Source organism: Anoplopoma fimbria, chromosome 10, assembly GCF_027596085.1.
Source record: "Anoplopoma fimbria isolate UVic2021 breed Golden Eagle Sablefish chromosome 10, Afim_UVic_2022, whole genome shotgun sequence".
Classification (NCBI taxonomy): domain Eukaryota; kingdom Metazoa; phylum Chordata; class Actinopteri; order Perciformes; family Anoplopomatidae; genus Anoplopoma; species Anoplopoma fimbria.
In genome coordinates, this window is record NC_072458.1 from 24,665,369 (window position 1) to 24,690,506 (window position 25,138).

At 44.0% G+C, this 25,138-nt stretch overlaps 2 protein-coding genes across 2 annotated transcripts in view; both read right to left on the bottom strand.

The window, feature by feature from the left end:
* The window catches only part of LOC129097003 (regulating synaptic membrane exocytosis protein 2-like), a 33,101-nt gene extending 19,332 nt beyond the window's left edge, over nucleotides 1-13,769 (bottom strand). The window contains exons 1-12 of the mRNA XM_054605673.1: nucleotides 13,764-13,769; nucleotides 13,158-13,397; nucleotides 12,859-13,087; nucleotides 12,394-12,675; nucleotides 6,526-6,590; nucleotides 5,148-5,267; nucleotides 4,934-5,033; nucleotides 4,168-4,291; nucleotides 3,379-3,425; nucleotides 3,057-3,145; nucleotides 2,937-2,972; nucleotides 1,297-1,427 (exon numbers count right to left, since the gene is read on the bottom strand). Of these exons, the coding sequence (XP_054461648.1) occupies nucleotides 1,297-1,427; nucleotides 2,937-2,972; nucleotides 3,057-3,145; nucleotides 3,379-3,425; nucleotides 4,168-4,291; nucleotides 4,934-5,033; nucleotides 5,148-5,267; nucleotides 6,526-6,590; nucleotides 12,394-12,675; nucleotides 12,859-13,087; nucleotides 13,158-13,397; nucleotides 13,764-13,769 (1,469 nt within the window). The remainder of the gene's footprint in view (nucleotides 1-1,296; nucleotides 1,428-2,936; nucleotides 2,973-3,056; nucleotides 3,146-3,378; nucleotides 3,426-4,167; nucleotides 4,292-4,933; nucleotides 5,034-5,147; nucleotides 5,268-6,525; nucleotides 6,591-12,393; nucleotides 12,676-12,858; nucleotides 13,088-13,157; nucleotides 13,398-13,763) is intronic.
* A 2,530-nt stretch (nucleotides 13,770-16,299) lies between these two features.
* LOC129097004 (zinc finger protein 62 homolog) overlaps nucleotides 16,300-25,138 on the bottom strand; it is a 28,982-nt gene continuing 20,143 nt past the window's right edge. Inside the window, exons 4-5 of the mRNA XM_054605674.1 lie at nucleotides 18,382-18,494; nucleotides 16,300-18,267 (exon numbers count right to left, since the gene is read on the bottom strand). Coding sequence (XP_054461649.1) covers nucleotides 16,796-18,267; nucleotides 18,382-18,494 — 1,585 coding nt within the window. The 3' untranslated portion in view covers nucleotides 16,300-16,795. The remainder of the gene's footprint in view (nucleotides 18,268-18,381; nucleotides 18,495-25,138) is intronic.

Below are 25,138 nucleotides of genomic sequence, written 5' to 3' on the forward strand. Positions count from 1 at the left end.
TCTGGACGTGATCACTGATCATATGTTTAATAATGTAAACAATACGGAGGTAAACACAAATACAGCTGAGGCTTGTTATTATTTGGTATGAAAGGTTTGGAACGTGTAAACGTGGTGGTGAAAGGGTGATGCCATTAGACCTAATCAATAACTAACTGTTATCAATAACTGATTGTTAATAATTAGGTCTAATGTGCATCAATTAGCTATTATGTCAATAAGACTTAAATACATTCTCCCAAAACTGAAGGACTGATGGGTAATTATGAGGCGGAGGACGAGAACGCTCAACGAGCCGCCATCTTTAGTCATTGATTATATTGATCACATTGATCACATTGATTGTATTGATCACATTGATCACATTGATCACATTGATCACATTGATAACATTGATAACATTGATCACATTGATAACATTGATCACATTGATAACATTGATCACATTGATCACATTGATCACATTGATAACATTGATTGTATTGATCACATTGATAACATTGATTGATAACATTGATAACATTGGTCACATTGATCACATTGATTGTATTGATCACATTGATTGTATTGATCACATTCAGCCAGTAGATGTCACATTATTCTGCAACACGTAGCTAAACATTGGCTATGGATTCAGGCTTTAAGATGTATCATAATCTATGATCGTGTTACGATATGGATATGTAGTTTTAGCTAATGTTTAGCTCGTCATCTTAGCAGAAGTGTAGAATATACACCGTTAGCTAGCTGGACATAGCATTGCTGATGCTAATGCTAACGGAGCTCCTCAGGGATAGAAGCTGGTGTTGTTTTCATTCTGACAATAGAACCGCTGACTCATCAGTTTTGGTTGTAGGACTGTGGCTGATGGTCGAGTTGTAATGTTTTGGGTTATTGTTATTGATTAAGCTATGAAAGCTAACATGTGCTACCGTCAGTGGTCACTTGTTGCCATGGTAACTATACAGGTATCCTGCAGCCTGATGGAGGTCAGTCAGACAGAGGACACCGAGACATTTGGACGTCACCGGACCTCACTCACAGCGACACCATGTGACTCCATTGGCGTGATTCTATTGGCTCTGCAGCCGTGTTACGTAACAGAACGTTTTTAAATGATTCATTCACAATCATTTCAGGAAAATAAATAAGTTATGTGGAGGTATTATGTTTCTAAAATATAATTAAAATATAATTATATTCAATTTTAGAATTGAAGAATGTGTGTTAGTGTTCTCTTGAGACACGTCACATATTCTAGGTGTCACCTAGACCACGGACGGGTTCTAGTTCTACCTTCTGTCTGGCAGGAAGTAGATCTTAACGTAGGGGTTCCTGGGCCGGCCGTCGTCTCGGACAGGAAGTGCTTTGGCTCCGAGGACCGTGACGATCAGCTGATGACCCACTTTATCGAACCACAGCCTCACCTGGAACACACAGGTGTCCAATCAGGACAGCAGAATCAACCACAGAACCCAACACAGCTGTAGAGGAACATACAGCCAACAGAACAGCAGAGGAACCACAGGCAACGAAGGAGAACCGCGTATCATCGGTAGAAACCAGAAAAACCCAATACAACACATAGAGCCCTTTAGAACTGGCAGAACCCTAAAACCCTAAAAAACAGCCCATTGAAGAACACTTGTGCACAATAGAACAGGAGCTGAATCCGCAAGCAGAACCATGTAGAACCAGGCTGAATCATTGGTAACACTGGCTGATATAAACACCATAAAGAAACCAACACAACTGAAACAGAACCACAAAGAGACAGAAACCCCGACAACAGCAGAAGAACCTCAAGGAACAGAAGAAGAACCACAGAACTATGTGGAACAGAAGTAAAACCCTTCTAATTAGCGGCTACTGGTCTCTGATTAGCGGCTACTGGTTTCTGTTTAGCGGCTACTGGTTTCTGATTACATGACATTACATTACAGTCATGTAGCAGACGCTTTTATCCAAAGCGACTTACAGGAAGTGTGTTCAACATAGGTATTCAAGAGAACTACTAGTCACCAGAAGTCATAAGTGCATCTCCTTTCTTAAACAAGCATCTTAAAGCATAAACCAGAGCAAAAGTACAGAAACAAAATTCGAATCTGTAAAAAAAAATCTGTAATTCGAATACAATGAGTGTTAAGTGGAAGGCTCAGGGTTATTCAATTAAATTCAATTAAATTCAATTAAATTCAGTTTATTTTGAAGAGGTGAGTTTTCAGCCTGCGCCGAAAGATGGGCAGTGACTCTGCTGTCCTGAGGTCAGTGGGGAGTTCATTCCTCCACTGAGGGGTCAGGACAGGAAGAAGCTGTGACCGGGTGGATCGGCTGCAGGGACCTCTGAGCGACGGGGCAACCAGTCACCCCGAGGCAGCAGAGAGGAGTGGTGGGGGTTGTAGGGCTTCATGGTCTGGAGATAGGAAGGAGCTGTTCCTCTCACTGCCCTGTAGGCACCAGAGTCTGTAGCTGGATGCTCCTACAGGGAGCCAGCGTGTTTAGCTGCTACTGGCTTTCCTGATTAATGGCTGCTGCTTTTCTGATTAGCGGCTGCTGGTTTCTGATTAGCAGCTACTGGTTTCTGTTTAGCGGCTACTGGTTATGGGCTAGAGGCTACTGGTTTCTCATTAGCGGTTACTGGTTTCTGATTAGTGGCTACTGGTTCCATAAAGCCGCTACTGGTTATGGGCTAGAGGCTACTGGTTTCTCATTAGCGGTTACTGGTTTCTGATTAGTGGCTACTGGTTCCATAAAGCCGCTACTGGTTATGGGCTAGAGGCTACTGGTTTCTCATTAGCGGTTACTGGTTTCTGATTAGTGGCTACTGGTTTCTGATTAGCGGTTACTGGTTATGGGCTAGAGGCTAGTGGTTACTGTTTAACACTAGAACTATAAAACGTTTCATCGTTCTCACTCGACTCTAGATCTAAAGTTACCTGAATTCTGGGAACCAGTGGACGCCTGATACCAGTCTGAAACACACACATCAAAATGAAACATCTGTTAACTGACTGGCTGTGCCGTGTGGTGGTGCAGTGCATGCTGGGTAAACTTACAGAAACCAGCCCGGAGAGAACGCTGGGGCTCAAGGAAGACGTGACGGAGATGGACGGACCAACTTTCTGAGAGTCGAAGGAAGTGGAACCTGAACACAGAACACAGAGAAGTCAAAATGAAGTCGCTTTATTCTTACAGACTTAATCAAATCTCTTTTTTTGTTACTTGGCTTCTTCAAACTGTCGGTGTGACTGTCTTTTTCTACGTTTTAGTCTTTTTGTGTCTCTTTGTGGTGGTTCTGTGTCTCTTTGTGGGGGTTCTGTGTCTCTTTATGATAGTTATGTGTTTCTTTATGATAGTTATGTAGAGTCATAAACTCACTGGAGTCCAGTTGGACATGGCCGCTGTCTGCTGCTCTTGAAACATCTCTGAAGACAAAAAATCACAAACAATAATCTGTTAAAAACAAACAATATGACTCATCAGTTTGCGGTGTGTATTGCTGCATCTTTATGTCTAAATGGAAAGTTATTGAAGTATATCAGGAAAAAACACAGCTCCATACACGTGACATAAAATGTAAATGATTATAAGTAGAACAATACAATCATATCGGCATTCTGTGACTTAGTTTATCTTGATTTAAGTACCACCGGCCTGGAGAAGCCCACCTCATGTTGTCCTTTGTGATCTACATCAAGCCTGCTGAGCGTGTTGTAGAGTCTCCTCCACTTGTTTCACTGTGGAACCGGGTCACTGAGTCACAGGGTTTCAGGGAGGAGCCGGATTAGGACATGAGGTCTAATCCAAACATCTAAACATCCAAACATCTGGAGCACCAGCTCGTTCATTCTGAAATTATCTGGAGAGCATGAACTACAGCCATCCAGGGATGTCTTTGGTCCCATGTTAGCACAGTGCTAACGCTACGTCCTCACTTTGTGTCTTTGTCTTCTTCGTGATGATTCTCATGTTAATCTCAAGTTGATAATAGAATGTTATTTTGTGAAAATAAATCCTTGATTGCACATGATATCTCTATGCATTCAGTCTGGATCAATAACCTTTTCACAGAGTAAATCTAAAGAATAATAAAGGAACATTCTTTGACTCGTATCACAGAGGAACTAAACAACATGGACCTTTGACCTCCTGTGACCTCCGACCTACCCGATAGGTCGGGACACCACCAGCTCCACCTGTGGTTCTGGTTTGGAGTCCAGGATAATGTTGTAAACTTCATTAAATGTGGCTCCCTGGAGAATCCGACCGTTCCACTCCAGAACCTGATCACCTGAGAAAAGACATCTGTGAGAACATTTACGTTCTTATGGAAACGAAAAAACAGAACAGTACAGTATAAATACGGTCAACTGTCAGGGACTAGAGTTAGCTTAGCAAGCCGGAGGAAAAGGACATATCCTACTAACAAAGGGCAAACTATAATATTACAAATGAGTTAAGTCATAATTCAAAATGTAAGTAACAGCTGGTAATAAATCACTGTGTGAATGTGTTTAAAGGAACAGATTTATAAAATCACGGCTCATCTAGCGCTCCATAGATCTGACTGTAATAATGTGTGTATTTAATTAAGTTTATGTGTTGTAGAAGTATTCTTATTCCTGGGGAGCAAATAAATAATAAATATGAAAATCAACACAGCAAACACTAAAGTAACACAAAGCAACACATACATCCAGTCTGACTGTAAGACACGACTCAAGAACCTGAACCACAACATGAATCTATGATATGAATATATGATGAGAGAATATTTAGGGATTTAGTGTTAAAGTGGTTCTAAAAAGTCGATCTATGGTGATGTTAGATTGCTGCTAAACGCCCCGTTAATACATCTGAAAGAATGAGGTGTGTGTTTGTGTGTGAGTGTGTGTGTGTGTGTGTGTGTGTGTGTGTGTGTGTGTGTGTTTACCTGGCCTCAGGTGTCCCACTGTGTCAGCCAAACTTCCCCTCTTCACCTTTGTGATGAATGCACAGAGACGACCAGACTCTGTCATCTTCCCCCCGACCACCTGAAAACATTCTGCCCATTAGCAAGGCACCAAACTGAAGAAGAAGAAGAAGAAGAAGAAGAAGAAGAAGAAGAAGAAGAAGAAGAAGAAGAAGAAGAAGAAGAAGAACGTCACCTTGAGTCCCAGTAGCGCTCCAGTATCCGCGGGAACCGTTCCATCCTTCATCCTCTTATTGAGCAGAATTCGACCAATCAGAAACTCTCCCTCCTTGGACGGTTGCCATGTGACCGGTTGCTGATGAACAATAAACGCAAGCAGTCACTTAGCAACAGCAACAGTGCAGTAAGAGTTCAGAGACACTGGGTACATCCCAAGTCTCTTAATTGCATCCCTGTTCATCATCAATCATCACAGTACTAATATTAATAAAGAAACACAGTAATCATCACTGTACTAATATTAATAAAGAAACACAGTAATCATCACTGTACTAATATTAATAAAGAAATATTAATAATGAAACAGTAATCATCACTGTACTAATATTAATAATGTAATCATCACTGTACTAATATTAATAATGACACAGTAATCATCACTGTACTAATATTAATCATCACTGTACTAATATTAATAATGACACACAGTAATCATCACTGTACTAATATTAATATGTACAATCATCACTGTACTAATATTAATAAAGAAACAGTAATCATCACTGTACACAGTAATCATCACTGTACTAATATTAATAATGACACACAGTAATCATCACTGTACTAATATTAATAATAATCATCACTGACTAATATTAATAAAGAAACACAGTAATCATCACTGTACTAATATTAATAATGACACAGTAATCATCACTGTACTAATATTAATAATGACACACAGTAATCATCACTGTACTAATATTAATAATGACACACAGTAATCATCACTGTACTAATATTAATAATGAAACAGACATCACAGTAATCATCACTGTACTAATATTAATAATGACACACAGTAATCATCACTGTACTAATATTAATAATGACACACAGTAATCATCACTGTACTAATATTAATAATGACACACAGTAATCATCACTGTACTAATATTAATAATGACACACAGTAATCATCACTGTACTAATATTAATAATGACACACAGTAATCATCACTGTACTAATATTAATAATGAAACACAGTAATCATCACTGTACTAATATTAATAATGACACACAGTAATCATCACTGTACTAATATTAATAATGACAATACAGTAATCATCACTGTACTAATATTAATAATGACACACAGTAATCATCACTGTACTAATATTAATAATGACACACAGTAATCATCACTGTACTAATATTAATAATGACACACAGTAATCATCACTGTACTAATATTAATAATGACACACAGTAATCATCACTGTACTAATATTAATAATGAGGGTAACCCTAACCCTAACACAGACAGGATGGGGACAGACATGATGGGGGCGGGGTTAGATGGATCAATGGACGGGGCGGGGCTTAGTCCTACCATGGATAGAGGCGCAGGCTCGCCATGCCAGGAACCATGATCCCACCATTGGCCGTCCATGTCTCCTAGAAAGACATCCAGGAGGACAGAGAAGAGGTCAGAGGTCAAATGAAACTAGAGGGTGTCTCATGATTATAAAGAATAATAAAAGATGAACTGCCTTCTCAGGGACACTCTGCTGTTAGAGACATGCAGGGTTTGGACCAGAGGGACATTCATGTTATTGTTTTCCAACACAATGTCAAGGACCCACAATGCAACACTCATACACCATCAATCAATCATTATAAATAACCACAAGGCCGAGGACGTGGACTTTGGGCTTGGTTCAGAACGGTGGAGAAGTCCAACACAGCAGGGCCAGAACATCCAAACATGGACATCAACATCACACACAGACACACACAACCCTGAACCTTTAGAAGGGTTCTGAACCTTCAGCCGGGTTCTGACTCTTTAGGGGGGTTCTGACTCTTTAGGGGGGTTCTGAATCTTTAGGGGGGTTCTGAACCTTCATTACATGCAGGAACTGGATATGCCTGTAAACATGAGAGCCGTTATGTCAAAGTTTCCATTCAGAATGAGGAGCAATGGAGGAGCACAGCTCATTGGATAATGGAAACAACCAACCACAGAGCTCACTTCATGGATTTGGTCACAGTCATTGAGCGTTGCTGGGATGGGTCGGTAATGGGTCGGTAGTGGGTTGGTAAAGGGTTGGTAAAGGGTTGGTAAAGGGTCGGTAATGAGTCGGTAATGGGTTCGGTAGTGGGTTGGTAATGGGTTGGTAATGGGTCGGTAGTGGGTTGGTAATGGTTTGGTAATGGGTTGGTAATGGGTTGGTAGTGAGTTGGTAGTGAGTTGGTAATGGGTTGGTAATGGGTTGGTAGTGAGTTGGTAGTGAGTTGGTAATGGGTTGGTAATGGGTTGGTAGTGAGTTGGTAATGGGTTGTAATGGGTTGGTAATGGGTTGGTAATGCGTTGGTAATGGGTTGGTAGTGAGTTGGTAGTGAGTTGGTAATGGGTTGGTAATGGGTTGGTAGTGAGTTGGTAGTGAGTTGGTAATGGGTTGGTAATGGGTTGGTAATGGGTTGGTAATGGGTTGGTAGTGAGTTGGTAATGGGTTGGTAATGGGTTGGTAATGGGTTGGTAGTGAGTTGGTAGTGGGTTGGTAATGGGTTGGTAATGGGTTGGTAATGGGTTGGTAGTGAGTTGGTAATGGGTTGGTAATGGGTTGGTAATGGGTTGGTAGTGAGTTGGTAATGGGTTGGTAATGGGTTGGTAATGGGTTGGTAGTGGGTTGGTAATGGGTTGGTAATGGGTTGGTAATGGGTTGGTAGTGGGTTGGTAATGGGTTGGTAATGGGTTGGTAATGGGTTGGTAATGGGTTGGTAATGGGTTGGTAGTGGGTTGGTAATGGGTTGGTAATGGGTTGGTAATGGGTTGGTAATGGGTTGGTAGTGGGTTGGTAATGGGTTGGTAATGGGTTGGTAATGGGTTGGTAGTGGGTTGGTATGGGTTGGTAATGGGTTGGTAATGGGTTGGTAATGGGTTGGTAATGGGTCGGTAGTGGGTTGGTAATGGGTCGTAATTCTATATACTATGTAAACTATACACTTTGTTTATAGTACTATTTATACTATGTATTTTGTGTATAATTCTATATACTATGTATACTGTTTACTTGGTCTATAATACTATAACTATATACGCTTGTTTAGTCGTAACAGCAGAACCTCAGTTTATACAGGACTCAGACCAAAACAACGGTCGCTATGGCAACGACACACATAGACATGACTGTGCTCCGAATGGAAAGTCCTTCTGCTCTCATTCTATTTCTATGTTCTCAACATGTGGTCTGTAATCCGTCTTTACACACACAACTTAAAGCAGCTTTACACACACACACACACACACACACACACACACACACACACTCACACACACACACACACACACACACACACACACACACACACACACTCACACACACACACACACACACACACACACACACTGCAGGAGCCGACTTACAGGTCAGTCTGAGCGCCATTAAGTTTAAGAGGAGGAGGATGAAGAGGAGGAGGATGAAGAGGAGGAGGATGAGGAGGAGGATGAAGAGGAGGAGGATGAAGAGGAGGAGGATGAAGAGGAGGAGGATGAAGGAGGAGGATGAAGGAGGATGATGAAGAGGAGGAGGATGAAGAGGAGGAGGATGAAGAGGGAGGAGGATGAGGAGGAGGAGGATGAGGAGGATGAAGAGGAGGAGGAGGATGGAGGATGAAGAGGAGGAGGATGAAGGAGGAGGATGAAGGAGGATGATGAAGAGGAGGAGGATGAAGAGGAGGAGGATGAAGGGGGAGGATGAAGGAGGAGGATGAAGAGGAGGAGGATGAAGGAGGAGGTTGAAGGAGGAGGATGAAGAGGAGGAGGATGAAGATGAAGGAGGGATGAAGGGAGGAAGGGAGGAGGATGAAGAGGAGGGTGAAGAGGAGGAGGATGAAGGAGGAGGATGAAGAGGAGGATGAAGGAGGAGGATGAGGAGGAGGAGGTGAACCTGCAGCTCCTCCTCACAGTGTCACTGGGTGTTGTTTGTCCTGAGCTCTGGCTGCAGGCTGTGGAGCAGTTCATACCTGTCTGTGATGAGATTAACTCATTCTAATCTTTGATCCCAACCTTCTGTCTGTCCTTTATTGTTAGCATAGTGCTCAGCTAGCTTCCCACCCACCTCAGAGTTATTAACCTGTTGTTAGCCTGTTGTTAGCCTGTTGTTAGCCTGTTATTTACCTGTTGTTAGCCTGTTATTTACCTGTTGTTAGCCTGTTGTTAGCCTGTTGTTAGCCTGTTGTTAGCCTGTTGTTTACCTGTTGTTAGCCTGTTGTTAGCTTGTTGTTAGCCTGTTGTTAGCCTGTTGTTTACCTGTTGTTAGCCTGTTGTTAGCCTGTTATTTACCTGTTGTTAGCCTGTTATTTACCTGTTGTTAGCCTGTTGTTTACCTGTTGTTAGCCTGTTGTTAGCCTGTTGTTAGCCTGTTGTTTACCTGTTGTTAGCCTGTTGTTAGCCTGTTGTTAACCTGTTGTTAGCCTGTTGTTAGCCTGTTGTTTACCTGTTGTTAGCCTGTTGTTAGCCTGTTGTTAGCCTGTTGTTAGCCTGTTGTTAGCCTGTTATTTACCTGTTGTTAGCCTGTTGTTAGCCTGTTGTTTACCTGTTATTTACCTGTTATTAGCCTGTTGTTAGCCTGTTGTTAGCCTGTTATTTACCTGTTGTTAGCCTGTTGTTAGCCTGTTATTTACCTGTTATTTACCTGTTGTTAGCCTGTTGTTAGCCTGTTATTTACCTGTTGTTAGCCTGTTGTTAGCCTGTTGTTTACCTGTTGTTAGCCTGTTGTTAGCCTGTTGTTAGCCTGTTGTTAGCCTGTTGTTTACCTGTTGTTAGCCTGTTATTTACCTGTTGTTAGCCTGTTGTTAGCCTGTTATTTACCTGTTGTTAGCCTGTTGTTAGCCTGTTATTTACCTGTTATTTACCTGTTGTTAGCCTGTTGTTAGCCTGTTACCTGTTGTTAGCCTGTTATTTACCTGTTGTTAGCCTGTTGTTAGCCTGTTGTTTACCTGTTGTTTACCTGTTGTTTACCTGTTGTTAGCCTGTTGTTAGCCTGTTATTTACCTGTTGTTAGCCTGTTGTTAGCCTGTTATTTACCTGTTATTTACCTGTTGTTAGCCTGTTGTTAGCCTGTTGTTAGCCTGTTGTTTACCTGTTGTTAGCCTGTTGTTTACCTGTTGTTAGCCTGTTATTTACCTGTTGTTAGCCTGTTGTTAGCCTGTTGTTTACCTGTTGTTAGCCTGTTATTTACCTGTTGTTAGCCTGTTGTTAGCCTGTTGTTAGCCTGTTGTTTACCTGTTGTTAGCCTGTTGTTTACCTGTTGTTAGCCTGTTGTTAGCCTGTTATTTACCTGTTGTTAGCCTGTTGTTAGCCTGTTGTTAGCCTGTTATTTACCTGTTGTTAGCCTGTTGTTTACCTGTTGTTAGCCTGTTGTTAGCCTGTTATTTACCTGTTGTTAGCCTGTTGTTAGCGTGAACTGTGACTTGGCATGTAGTTAGTTTGGAAGTCTAAAGTGAGCAGGTTGGTCAACACTAGGTGCTAGTTGATTGGCTAGCTGTAGGCAGCATTACAGTGCTGACCCCGCCCCTCTCCTCCTGCATAACTACCAGATCTGAGCCACAGAAATCCAGCAGAACACCATGAAATCTCCAGACCTCCTGATCATTGGAGGATCCTGCAGTTGCTGTGATGTTGTCAGTCAGGTGTGCAGACACATTGACGTCCTCCAGCAGTCTCTGTTTCCGCAGTGACTCCTGAGAGAAGCTTGGTAATCCACACTCTCTTCTTTTAATCCAATTAAACAGCAGTAGAGCCGTTGAATCTGTGGTGGTGTTCAGGTCTAGGATCACATTATCAGACAGGTTCTCCAGGATCCTTCATGGGCCTTTAGGCCTGGGCCGATCAGGTTTGATGGTGAGATGAATATTCTCCTGTTTCTTGTTACTCTCTGGATGTCTTAAGGGCAGATGCAGAGACTCTGAGCTGCTTCGTCACCTCCCAACCTGAGAGGAGGCGCAAAGAACCCTCTGAGCCAATCAGAGCTCATTACCTCTGACCAGGTGACCTCTAGCCCAATGGCACTGAAGCAGCAGATTACTTGTTGGCATGACACCTAATGTCCTGATAGACAACCAGCAGCACCTGCAGCATGTCCAGCAACTATAACTGAAACATGTTGAGCAACTGCAACTGAAACATGTTGAGCAACTGTAACTGCAACATGTTGAGCAACTGTAACTGAAACATGTTGAGCAACTATAACTGAAACATGTTGAGCAACTGTAACTGAAACATGTTGAGCAACTGCAACATGTTGAGCAACTGCAACTGAAACATGTTGAGCAACTGTAACTGAAACATGTTGAGCAACTGTAACTGAAACATGTTGAGCAACTGTAACTGAAACATGTTGAGCAGCTGTAACTGAAACATGTTGAGCAGCTGTAACTGAAACATGTTGAGCAACTGCAACTGCAACATGTCCAGCACGTTGGTCAGCAGAAGCCATGCAGGAAACCCGGAGCTCAGCTGTAAGAGGATTATCATGCTGAGCTATTTATTTCCAGAGAGAGAACACCAAGTCACCGTGCTGCTGAACACAACCAGAGGAACATGAATATATATCTATATCTATATATATATAGATATACATTACATTACATTACAGTCATTTAGCAGACGCTTTTATCCAAAGCGACTTACAGGAAGTGTATTCAACATAGGTATTCAAGAGAACTACTAGTCACCAGAAGTCATCAGTGCATCTCCTTTCTTAAACAAGCATCTAAGAGCAGAAACCAGAGCAAAAGTACAGAAACAAACTAATATGAATACAATAAGTGTGTAGGGCTTCATGGCCTGGAGATAGGATAATAATAAATCCTTTATTAGTCCCACAATGGGGAAATTACAATTCTCTGCATTTACCCATCCCGGAGGAGCAGTGGGCTGCTGAGAAGCGCCCGGGGAGCAACTGGGGGTTAGGTGTCTCGCTCAAGGACACCTCGGCATGTTGACTGTAGAGGGGTTCGAACCACCAACCTTGTGGTTACGGGACAAGCGCTCTACCTCATGTGCCACATATATATTTATATATAATATAGTTATATAGTTTGGATGTGTAACTTTAGCTTTCTACTCTGAGAGATTCATGTTTTGACTCTGTGACATAACCATGACGACGGCTGTAAAAGGGTTTACTGACTGTCCTCCTGCTCTGCTGTCAGTTTGAATCTGAAAGCTAGCAGTTAGCATGTAGCCACTCACTGTCAGGCTCTTCACAGCTGGTGTAGTCAGGCGTGGTCTCCAGCTCCTCCTCTGAGCTGCTGCAGCTACCAATCACGTGCATCTTCCCCATTCTCCGCCCAGTCTGTGCTGCACTCTCATTGGTTTTCTTCCTCTTGAGGGCGGAGCTTGGGTCCAGGTGTTGCCGAGGTACTGGGCTGCAGCAGTGAGGTGTTGGGCTTATGTGATTGGCTGCCCGATCAACAGAGAACGACCTCTGACTTCCAGATCCGACCAATCCCTGAAGCCGATTCTGACGGAGAGCTAAGAGGAAAAGAACGAGTCAGACTGAACTCCCTCCGGCTGATCTACAGGAGACGGGTATGTTTCTACCTGTGTGTCTCAGGGTCAGGTGGTCGGCGGTTCCCAAGGAGACGGGTATGTTTCTACCTGTGTGTCTCAGGGTCAGGTGGTCGGCGGTTCCCAAGGAGACGGGTATGTTTCTACCTGTGTGTCTCAGGGTCAGGTGGTCGGCGGTTCCCAAGGAGACGTCGCTGTGGCGCCGTTGGTGGCGGACCCTTCTGACCTGAGCCAACAGACGCATGGCCTCCTCGCTCGGCTGCAGCTTCACCGGGTAACGAGCAAGGTTCGGGTCGCTACGGTAACCAGCCTGAAACTCCTCCTCCTTCCGTCGCTGCCGCTCACGGCCATCCTGAACCTGGTCAGGAGGATGATCCTGAGCCAGAACAGGATCAAATAAAAACCAATACATTAAACAAATAAAATGCCTGCTGAATGAAACTCACCTGTGAATGCCAGCCTCCTTGTCCGTCTCTGATTGGTCGCCTCCAGACACGCAGCTCCTCCTCCTCGTTACCATGGAAGCCGTGTGTCGACCGAGCACGGCGGTCTGAATCGTGATCAGAAGGCGAGCGAGGCATCCTGCCCCCCCCACCATCATAATACGACCCAGAGGGGCTGGACTTCCTGTCAATAACACAGAATTTACTTTTTGTAGTCCATTCCACCACACAGTTATATATAAACTTAGTTCTGGTTCTTTATTGTTTGTAGTCCATTCCACTTTGACTTAATCTTCATCAGGGATGTGCATCACTTTGTCCATGTGCTCGTGCACAAGGTTACATTTAATGTCACTATAATAATGTAATATATCTGTTTTAACATACTCTTATTTGTTCACTTGTTTACCATATTTTATTGTATATTTTCATATTTCTACTTTTAATCATGTCTTTATTCTATCACTGTGTTGTTATTTACTGTACGCACCATTAATCACCAAGCCAAAGGCCTTTTGAAGGTCTACTTCAGGTTCTGTAGGACACCAGGAAGCCTGATCTGGACCCCAGTACCGGGTCGGATCAGACAGTCTCTACTGAGCCCCCCACCTCCATGGTGCCCCTGCTAACAGACTCCATATAACACCAGCTGATCCCAGATCAGAGCTGCAGCTCAGGTCCACTAAATGTTTAGTGGAAGTTAATGGTGGATGTTTTAAATATTTTGGACTCAATCTGTTTAAATTTGACAATTTAAAGTCCAGACAGGGATTAATTATTATTCCTGTGAAGCTTTGCAAACCTTCATGTTGGGCAGTTAAAATAAAGTTCAACTGTAAAAGGAATGAATCTTCCTTATTTCTGGATAAATCTGTGTGCTTTGTTTGTTTGTGGTTCGGTCAACACATATTTATTCTAAAAGGTGTAACAAGTGATCACAATATGAGCAACATTATCAGAGAAACTAGGTGAAACTAAATGATTTACTTTTACATCAAATCAGTTAACTGCAGAATGATAAACAAAAAGATCAAACTAATGTGGACCTAATGAAATTACTAAAAGAACAAATAATGAGCAGAAAATAAATAATATTTACAGAACACAACAAAGAAATACATCATATAATAATACAAAAATAAGAGTTTCTTACAGTTTGTCTGTTGGCTGTTTGAAGCTTCACATGCACACACACACTCAGACACACACACTCAGACACACACACTCAGCAGGTTTATAATCTGGATCATAACTGAAGCACCGCCCCTGCTCCCAGTGTTTGTGTTAATCTGTGTGTTGTTAGCTTGTGTTAGATTGAGTGTTAGCTTATGTAAGTCTGTGTGTTGTTAGGCTTGTGTTAGTCTGTGTTGTTAACTTGTGTGAGTCTGTGTTGTTAGCTTGTGTTAGTCTGTGTGTTGTTAGCTTGTGTTAGACTATGTGTTGTTAGCTTGTGTTAGATTGTGTGTTGTTAGCTTGTGTATGTCTATGTGTTGTTAGCTTGTGTTGTTAGCTTGTGTTAGTCTGTATGTTGTTAGCTTGTGTTAGTCTGTGTGCTGTTAGCTTGTGTTAGTCTGTGTGTTGTTAGCTTGTGTTAGTCTGTGTGCTGTTAGCTTGTGTGAGTCTGTGCTGTTAGCTTGTGTTAGTCTGTGTGCTGTTAGCTTGTGTTAGTCTGTGTGTGTTAGTCTGTGTTGTTAGCTGTTAGTTAGCTTGTGTGAGTCTGTGTTGTTAGCTTGTGTTAGATTGAGTGTTAGCTTATGTAAGTCTGTGTGTTGTTAGCTTGTGTTAGACTACGTGTTGTTAGCTTGTGTTAGTCTGTGTTATTAGCTTGTGTTAGACTGTGTTGTTAGATTGTGTGTTGTTAGCTTGTGTGAGTCTGTGTTGTTAGCTTGTGTTAGTCTGTGTTGTTAGATTGTGTGTTGTTAGCTTGTGTTATTAGCTTGTGTTAGACTGTGTTGTTAGCTTGTGTTAGATTGTGTGTTGTTAGCTTGTGTTAGTCTGTGTGCTGTTAGCTTGTGTGAGTCTGTGTTGTTAGCTTGTGTTAGATTGAGTGTTAGCTTATGTAAGTCTGTGTGTTGTTAGCTTGTGTTAGACTACGTGTTGTTAGCTTGTGTTAGTCTGTGTTATTAGCTTGTGTTAGACTGTGTTGTTAGCTTGTGTGTTGTTAGCTTGTGTGAGTCTGTGTTGTTAGCTTGTGTTAGTCTGTGTGTTGTTAGCTTGTGTTAGTCTGTGTTATTATTTTGTGTTAGACTATGTGTTGTTAGCTTGTGTTAGTCTGTGTTATTAGCTTGTGTTAGACTGTGTTGTTAGATTGTGTGTTGTTAGCTTGTGTTAGATTGTGTGTTGTTAGCTTGTGTTAGTTTGTGTGTTGTTAGCTTGTGTGAGTCTGTGTTGTTGTTAGCTTGTGTTAGTCTGTGTGTTGTTAGCTTGTGTTAGACTGTGTGTTGTTAGCTTGTGTTAACCTGTGTGTTATTAGCTTGTGTTAGACTGTGTGTTGTTAGCTTGTGTTATTCTGTGTGTTGTTAGCTTGTGTTAGTCTGTGTGTTATTAGCTTGTGTTAGATTGTGTGTTAGCTTATGTAAGTCTGTGTGTTGTTAGCTTGTGCTAGATTGTGTGTTGTTAGCCTGTGTGCTGTACCTTATTGTCTCTCAGCGTCACCTAGGAGACAGATTCAGGAAGCACCCCCCCACACAGTTAGCTGTTGTAGCTTAGCATATGTCTTTCTGGGTCAGTGTGACCCATTCAGTGAGAGCAGTTTGTGCTAAGCTAACGTTGCAGATAATGCTGGAGACGGTTTAGCTTTGGCTCTCATGTCTGATCGCTGCTCTTCCTCTCCATGAGAACACGTTCCTTCATCAGCATGAACACGTTAGTTTATTGTCGTTATGAAGAAATATGTGAGACGTGAACTCATTAACACGTAACACGTATTTATCACAGTAACGTTCACGTAGAACTCTGTTCATCCTGACAGCTGATCTGGAGTCAGTCTCCTTCATTCATCAGACTGAAGGCTGAAAGTCTTCACATAGAAACATGAAAATAGAGCTTCAACAATTCATCCATACATAAATCAAATAATCAGCAACTATTTTAATAATTGATTAGATGTTCAAATACATTGATATCAGCTTCACAAAATATTCTTAAACTGAATCTGACTCTTAGTCCAAGAAGTAACCTTTGACCTCAGTGTTTTCTGACATTTACAGACCAAACGGTGAATAAATGAATGAAGAAAGTCGTCCATGTGCCCCGTCATGATTTAACCAAATAAAAGTATATATCTACAGCGGTAAAATAAGTATTGAACACATCATCATTTTTCTCAGTAAATATATTTCTAAAGGTGCTATTGACATGAAATGTTCACCAGATGTCGGTAACAACCCAAGTAATCCATACATACAAAGAAAACCAAACAAATAAGTTCAGAAATTAAGTTATGTGTAATAAAATGGAATGACACAGGGAAAAAGTATTGAACACATGAAGAAAGGGAGGTGCAAAAAGGCATCGAAAGCCAAGACACCAGCTGAAATCTATCAGTAATTAGAAAGCAATCCTGCCCCTAATATCTTTTCTACATTCAGTCCTCAGACGGTTTGCGGTCAGTGCCAATATGAACTTGAGGTTTCTTTCTGCTAATCCTGAGTGAGATCTGAACCGCTCACAGCGTCACTTCCTGTTTCAGTGGCGGCGTGCTGCGTCATGTGTCGCTTCATGTTTGATACCTGCGTAAAGTTTTTATCACAAACGGAGCAGCTGAAGGGTTTCTCAGGTGTCACTCCCGTGTGCTGGGCCATGTGTCGCTTCAGATTCCCGCCTTGTGTGAATCTGACGCCACAGACGGAGCAGCTGAAGGGTTTCTCTCCTGAATGAGTTCTCAGGTGTTTCTTCAGAGCTCCACTTGCAGTGAAGCCTTTGGCACAAACAGAGCAACTGAATGGTTTCTCTCCTGTGTGAATTCTCATGTGAGCCTTCAAGTTGTGCTTGTGATTAAATCTGTTCCCACACTGACGGCAGCGAAACGGCTTCTCTCCTGGTTCCACCTCCGGGTTCTCCTCCGTTTGGCTCTCGTCCAGCTCCGACTGCTCGCTGCCACATTTGTGTCGTCTGAACCCTGAAAGCCACGTGAACTTTTTGTCACAGATGCTGCAGCTGAACAGTTTCTCTCCCGTGTGGACGGCTGTGTGCTGAGTCATGTGAACCTTTTGTGTGAATCCTTTGGCGCAGAAGGGGCAGCGGAACGGTCTCTCTCCGGTGTGAAGTCTCTCGTGAGTCTTCAGATTCACCATCCGGCCAAATCTTTTCCCGCACTGAGAGCAGCTGAATGGTTTCTCTCCTGTGTGACTCGTCATGTGACCCAGCAGCGACCTCTTACAGCCGAATGTCTTACCACAATCGGAGCAGCTGAACGGTCTCTCTCCGGTGTGAATCCTCACGTGAGTCTGCAGATGTTCCTTTCGGCCAAATATTTTGCCACATTCAGAGCAGCTGAACGCTTTCTTGATGCCGTTACTTCCTGCATCAGAGTTCAAACCTGATGGAGGTTCTCTGGTCTCTGTCCCGTCAACATCACTGAATTCATCCTTAAATTCAGAGTATCCAGTCTCCTCATCAGTATCTGGTTCTGGATGTCTACGTGGATCTGAGTTCCGGTCTGGTTCTGGTCCTCCACAGTCCTCTCCATCAGCTTCTGTCTCCATGTGTTCAGTACGTCTGTGATGAAGCTGTGAGGACTGAGGTTTCTCTTCATCATCTTCACTCTTCACAGGGACAGGAGTGAATGTGAACTTGGTGATATCAGCCTCCTCCAGCCCTTGAAGCTGCTCTCCCTCCTGATTGGTCCAGAGTTCGTGACGTTGAGACAATTCTCCGCCACACTTGTGTCTCTTGAGCTGATAAAGCCACGTGAATCTTCTGTCACAGACGCTGCAGCTGAACCTGTCCTCCTTGGTGTGGACGGACATGTGTTGAGTCAGATGTCCTCCATGTTTGAAGCTTTTACCACAAACGGAGCAGCCGAACGGTCTCTCTCCTGTGTGAATCCTCCTGTGTATGTTCAGATTGTCCTTGCGGCTGAATATTTTCCCGCACTCGGAGCAGCTGAACGCTTTGTCGGTCTCTCTGCTGTCCTCAGTGTGTCTCTGCTCAGAGGACTCGGCAGAGACACACTGATGACTCTTGAGCTGAGTGTACCAGGTGAACCTCTCCTCACAGAAACGACAGCTGAACGGTTTCTCTCCGGTGTGGACGGACATGTGATACGTCAGATTGACCTTTTGGGTAAAACTTTTTCCGCAGAAGGAGCAGCTGAACGGTTTCTCTCCTGTGTGGGTTCTCATGTGGATCTTCAGATGTGGGCTGCGGCCAAATATTTTGCCACATTCAGAGCAGCTGTATGTTTTCCTTCCAGTTCTAGACCTCAGATCACCGACGGGGACCTCCACGATCTTCAGGGACTTTAGAACCAACTGAGGTTCTCCGTTCCCTGTCCGATCTTCATCACTGACTTCAGTCTTTACCTCTGAGGACTCGGAAGGATCAGAGTTCCAGACTGCTCCCTCCTGACTGGTCCAGAGTTCCTCCTGTTCCTGTTTAATGTGTGGGGGCTCTGGGTCCTCCTGGTCCAGACTGGAGCTCCACTCCTGCTGCTGGACCTCTGAAGGAAACAGGAAACACACCGTAAGTCTTTAATTAACTGAATATCAGGAAAGTGAGAAAAACAATAACAAAAGATTTTAAAGAAATGCTTTGATGATGATGGTGGAGAACACGGTGTAATGTGTCTCCATGTAATCCACCTGAAGAAGGACCTCCAGAACCAAAAGGACCACATTAAATCCACTAGAACCTCCAGAAAGTCTCCTCATGAGGACTCAGGATAAGTCCTCAGTCTCTCAGGGGGTGGAGATGTTAATAATTCACTGATTCATTAAAACTAGAACCACCTACAGATGAACTGGAACCATGTAAAGGAAAACTAGAACCACCTACAGATGAACTGGAACCATCTAAAGGAAAACTAGAACCACGTACATATTAACTAGAACCATCTAAAGGAAAACTAGAACCACCTACAGATGAACTGGAACCATTTTAAGGAAAACTAGAACCACCTACAGATGAACTGGAATCATCTAAAGGGAAACTAGAACCACCTAGAGATAAACTGGAACCATCTAAAGGAAAAATAGAACTATGTACAGATTAACAAGAACCTTAGGTCTAAGGACAGAGGATGTGAGGGTCTAAGGTCTAAGGACAGAGGATGTGAGGGACAGATTTTATTCACCTTATATATGCTTCCTTTAGGGAATATTATCAGAAAACACTCAATAAACTTTCATTGTTATGCAGATGATACCTAGTTATATCTATCGATTAAAACAGACGAAACTAACCAGTTCTCTAAACTTCAACAGTCTTAAGGACATAAAAACCTGGATGACCTGTAACTTCTTAATGTTAAACTCAGACAAAACTGAAGTTATTCTACTAGAGATCAATTATCTAAGGATATAGTTTCTCTAGATGGCATTGCTCTGGCATCCAGCACTACCGTTAAGAACCTCGGAGTTATCTTCGATCAGGATCTGTCTTTTAACTCTTATATAAAACAGATCTCAAGGACAGCCTTTTTTCATTTACGTAACATTAAATCAGTCACTTCCTGTCTCAAAGCAGAAAAACTAGTTCATGCATTTGTTACCTCTAGACTAGATTACTGTAACTCCTTATTATCAGGCTGCTCTAATAAGTCTCTTAGATCTTTACAGTTGGTCCAGAATGCTGCAGCACGTGTTCTAACAAAAACTAAGAAAAGAGATCATATTACTCCAGTATTAGCTTCTCTGCACTGGCTCCCTGTTAAATCAAGAATAGAATTTAAAATCCTTCTCCTCACCTACAAAGCTCTAACTGGCCAGGCACCGTCTTATCTTAAGGAACTTATAGTTCCATATTACCCAACTAGAGAGCTGCGCTCCATCAATGCAGGGTTACTTGTGGTTCCTAGAGTATATAAAAGTAGGATGGGAGCCAGAGCCTTCAGTTATCAGGCTCCTCTTCTGTGGAACCAGGTTCCAGTTTCAGTCCGGGGGGCAGACACACTCACCACTAAGAGCAGGCTTAAGACCTTCCTTTCTGATAGCACTTATAGTTAGGACTGGCTCAGGTTTATAGTTAGGACTGGTTCAGGTTTATAGTTAGGACTGGTTCAGGTCTATAGTTAGGACTGGTTCAGGTTTATAGTTAGGACTGGTTCAGGTCTATAGTTAGGACTGGTTCAGGTTTATAGTTAGGACTGGTTCAGGTCTATAGTTAGGACTGGTTCAGGTTTATAGTTAGGACTGGTTCAGGTTTATAGTTAGGACTGGTTCAGGTTTATAGTTAGGACTGGTTCAGGTTTATAGTTAGGACTGGTTCAGGTCTATAGTTAGGGCTGGTTCAGGTTTATAGTTAGGTTTATTCAGGTTTATAGTTAGGACTGGTTCAGGTCTATAGTTAGGGCTGGTTCAGGTTTATAGTTAGGGCTGGTTCAGGTCTATAGTTAGGACTGGTTCAGGTTTATAGTTAGGACTGGTTCAGGTCTATAGTTAGGGCTGGTTCAGGTTTATAGTTAGGGCTGGTTCAGGTCTATAGTTAGGACTGGTTCAGGTTTATAGTTAGGACTGGTTCAGGTTTATAGTTAGGATAGTTAGGACTGGTTCAGGTCTATAGTTAGGGCTGGTTCAGGTTCTCCTTGGTCCAGCCCCTAGATATGCTGCTATATGCCTAGACAGCCGGGGGACTACCTAGGATACACTGAGCTCCTCTCTCCTCTTCTCTCCCTCCATCTTTATGTATTAATCTCCTATTTATGCTCATCACTGATTTTGCTTCTTCCCCGGAGTCCTGGTGCTTTCTCACCTCGCAGGTTTACATGAATCGTGGTTCTATCTGGACTGTGATCCTGCTGACACCCACTGCTACTACCACTATCATTATTATTAATAATATTATTATTATTATTATTATTGGTCACATTACTAATACTAGTCCCTATATCATTATTTTAATTCTTCTATAGTCATTGCTGCTTTTAAAAGTAGTCTTAATGTTTCCTTGGTTACTCTGCTTACTACTGTGATTATATGAATCATTTATGTCATATACATTGAATGTGTTGTATCTCTGTTATGCTGTTCATTCTGTACACATGACATCTATTGACTTCTGTCCATCCTGAGAGAAGGATCTAAGGACAGAGGATGTGAGGGTCTAAGGACAGAGGAGGTGAGGGTCTAAGGACAGAGGATGTGAGGGTGTAAGGACAGAGGATGTGAGGGACTAAGGACAGAGGATGTGAGGGTCTAAGGACAGAGGATGTGAGGATCTAAGGACAGAGGATGTGAGGGTCTAAGGACAGAGGATGTGAGGGTGTAAGGACAGAGGATGTGAGGGTCTAAGGACAGAGGATGTGAGGGTGTAAGGACAGAGGATGTGAGGGACTAAGGACAGAGGATGTGAGGGTGTAAGGACAGAGGATGTGAGGGTGTAAGGACAGAGGATGTGAGGGTGTAAGGACAGAGGAGGTGAGGGTGTAAGGACAGAGGATGTGAGGGTGTAAGGACAGAGGATGTGAGGGTGTAAGGACAGACTCTGAATTAAACAGAGATGTTCTAACCTCCTCCTCCTGTCTCCATGTGTTCAGTACGTCTGTGATGAAGCTGTGAGGACTGAGGTTTCTCTTCATCATCTTCACTCTTCACAGGGACAGGAGTGAATGTGAACTTGGTGATATCAGCCTCCTCCAGCCCTTGAAGCTGCTCTCCCTCCTGACTGGTCCAGAGTTCCTCCTGTTCCTCTTTAATGTGTGGGGGCTCTGGGTCCTCCTGGTCCTCTTTAATGTGGGGGGGCTCTGGCTCCTCCTGGTCCAGACTGTGGGGGGGTTCTGGGTCCTCCTGGTCCTCTTTAACCACCAACAGCTGCTGGATGTCTGCAGGACACAGGACACACGTTTAACCCGTGTCTCCTTGTCTCCTTGTCCCCTTGTCTCCTTGTCCCCTTGTCTCCTTTTCCCCTTGTCTCTTTGTCTCCTTGTCCCCTTGTCTCCTTGTCCCTTTGTCCCCTTGTCTCCTTGTCTCCTTGTCCCCTTGTCCCTTTGTCTCCTTGTCCCCTTGTCTCCTTGTCCCCTTGTCTCCTTGTCCCCTTGTCCCCTTGTCTCCTTATCCCCTTGTCCCTTTGTCTCCTTGTCTCCTTGTCCCTTTGTCTCCTTGTCTCCTTGTCCCCTTGTCCTTTTGTCTCCTTGTCCCCTTGTCTCTCCTTGTCTCCTTGTCCCTTTGTCCCCTTGTCTCCTTGTCCCCTTGTCTCTTGTCCCCTTTGTCTCCTTGTCTCCTTGTCTCTTTGTCCCCTTGTCCCCTTGTCTCCTTGTCCCCTTGTCTCCTTCTCTCCTTGTCTACTTGTCTCCTTGTCTACTTGCCTCCTTGTCCCCTTGTCTCCTTGTCCCTTTGTCTCCTTGTCTCTTTGTCCCCTTGTCTACTTGTCCCCTTGTCTACTTGTCCACTTGTCTCCTTGTCCCCTTGTCTCCTTGTCTCCTTGTCTCCTTGTCCCTTTGTCTCCTTGTCCCCTTGTCCCCTTGTCTCCTTGTCCCCTTGTCTCCTTGTCCCCTTGTCTACTTGTCTCCTTGTCCCTTTGTCCCCTTGTCTCCTTGTCCCTTTACATTACATTACATTACATTACAGTCATTTAGCAGACGCTTTTATCCAAAGCGACTTACAGGAAGTGTATTCAACATAGGTATTCAAGAGAACTACTAGTCACCAGAAGTCAAAAGTGCATCTCCTTTCTTAAACAAGCATCTAAGAGCAGAAACCAGAGCAAAAGTATAGTGCAGAGGCAAATTACTACGAAAACAATAATTGCAACAGACTAACACGAATACAATAAGTGCTACAAACTACTACGAATAGGATAAGTGCAGTAAACGAATACGAATACAATAAGTGCAGCGAACTGATACGAATACAGTAAGTGCAACAACTAGTATGAATGCAATAAGTGCTACGAGGAAGGCTCAGGGTAGTACTTCTTGAAGAGGTGAGTTTTCAGCCTGCGCCGAAAGATAGGCAGCGACTCTGCTGTCCTGACGTCAGTGGGGAGTTCATTCCACCACTGGGGGGCCAGGACAGAAAAAAGCTGTGACCGGGTGGATCGGCTGCAGGGACCTCTGAGCGACGGGGCAACCAATCGCCCGAGGCAGCAGAGCCAAGTGGTCGGGCGGGGGTGTAGGGCTTGACCAAGGCCTGGAGATAGGAAGGAGCTGTTCCTTTCACTGCCCTGTAGGCTAGCACCAGAGTCTTAAACTGGATGCGAGCTCTTACAGGGAGCCAGTGTAGAGAACGGAGAAGGGAAGTTGTGTGAGAGAACTTGGGGCAATTGAACACCAGACGTGCTGCAGCTTTCTGGACAAGCTCCAGGGGTCTGATGGCCGATGCCGGGGCTCCAGCAAGTAGTGAGTTGCAGTAGTCCAGGCGGGAGATGACCAGAGCCTGGATGAGCACCTGCGCCGTCTCATCAGTGAGGAAGGGGCGCATCCTCCTGATGTTGTAGAGGAGGAATCTGCAGGAGCGTGTGACCGATGCAATGTTTGCTGAGAGCGACAGTTGGTCGTCCAGGGTCACACCCAGATTCCTCACAGTCCGAATTGGCGTCACTACGGCATCATCAATGGTGATGGACAGGTCTCGGTGTGGGCAGCCCTTCCCCGGGAGGAACAGTAGCTCGGTTTTGTCCAGGTTGAGCTTCAGGTGGTGTGTCGCCATCCACTTCGAGATGTCAGCCAAGCACGCAGCAATGCGTGCCTCTACTTGGGTGTCACCGGGAGGAAATGACAAGACCAGCTGGGTGTCATCGGCATAACAATGGTAAGAGAAGTCATGCGAGCGAATAACAGAACCCAGAGATGTTGTGTAGAGCGAGAAGAGAAGGGGGCCCAGAACTGAACCTTGTGGAACCCCTGTAGTCAGCATGCGTGGTTCCGACACGTCCCCCCTCCATGTCACCTGGTAGGATCGGCCTGTCAGGTAGGATGCAAGCAGGGAGAGTGCAGAGCCTGAGAGGCCCATCCCCTCGAGGGTGGAGAGGAGGATCTGGTGGTTCACCATGTCAAACGCCGCTGACAGGTCCAGGAGAATCAGGACAGAGGAGAGAGATTTCGCTCTTGCAGCGTGAAGTGACTCTGTCACCGCAAGGAGGGCCGTCTCTGACGAGTGACCCACCTTGAACCCGGACTGGTGGGGGTCCAAGAGGTTGTTCTGGTGGAGGTAGGAAGACAGTTGTTTAGAGACAGCGCGTTCAAGTGTTTTGGATAGAAAGGGTAGAAGAGAAACCGGTCTGAAGTTCTTGACATCAGAGGGGTCAAGTGATGGTTTTTTCAGAAGGGGGGTGACTCTGGCAGTCTTGAAAGCCGAGGGAAAGCATCCCGAGACGAGAGATGTGTTGATGAGGTGGGTGAGGAAAGGAAGGAGTTCAGTGGCAATAGACTGAAGAAGAGGGGAGGGGATCGGGTCAAGGGAGCACGTGGTGGGGCGGTTAGATGTAACAAGGTCGAAGACCTCGTTAGGGGAGAGGGGAGCAAAATAGGGTAAGATGGGGTGTGGAGAGGGAAGGGGGAGCTGAGGGGGAAGAGCTGGAGAGGGTAGAGAGGGAGAGGGTGGACAGGGAGAGGGGGCTGAGAGAAGGAGGATCTGATATCGTTTACCTTCTTGTCAAAGAAGTTGGCGAAATCATCAGGGTGAAGGGAGGAAGTAGGAGGAGGGGGTGGGGCTGGAGGAGTGAAGAGAAAGTTTCAAAGAGTTTTTTAGGATTGGAAGCAGAGGTTAGGATTTTAGAGCGGAAAAAGGCCGCTTTAGCAGTAGCTAGAGAGGAGGAAAAAGTGGAAAGGAGAGATTGGAAGTTAAGAAGGTCCTCCGGGAGTTTGCCTGTTCTCCATTTACGCTCAG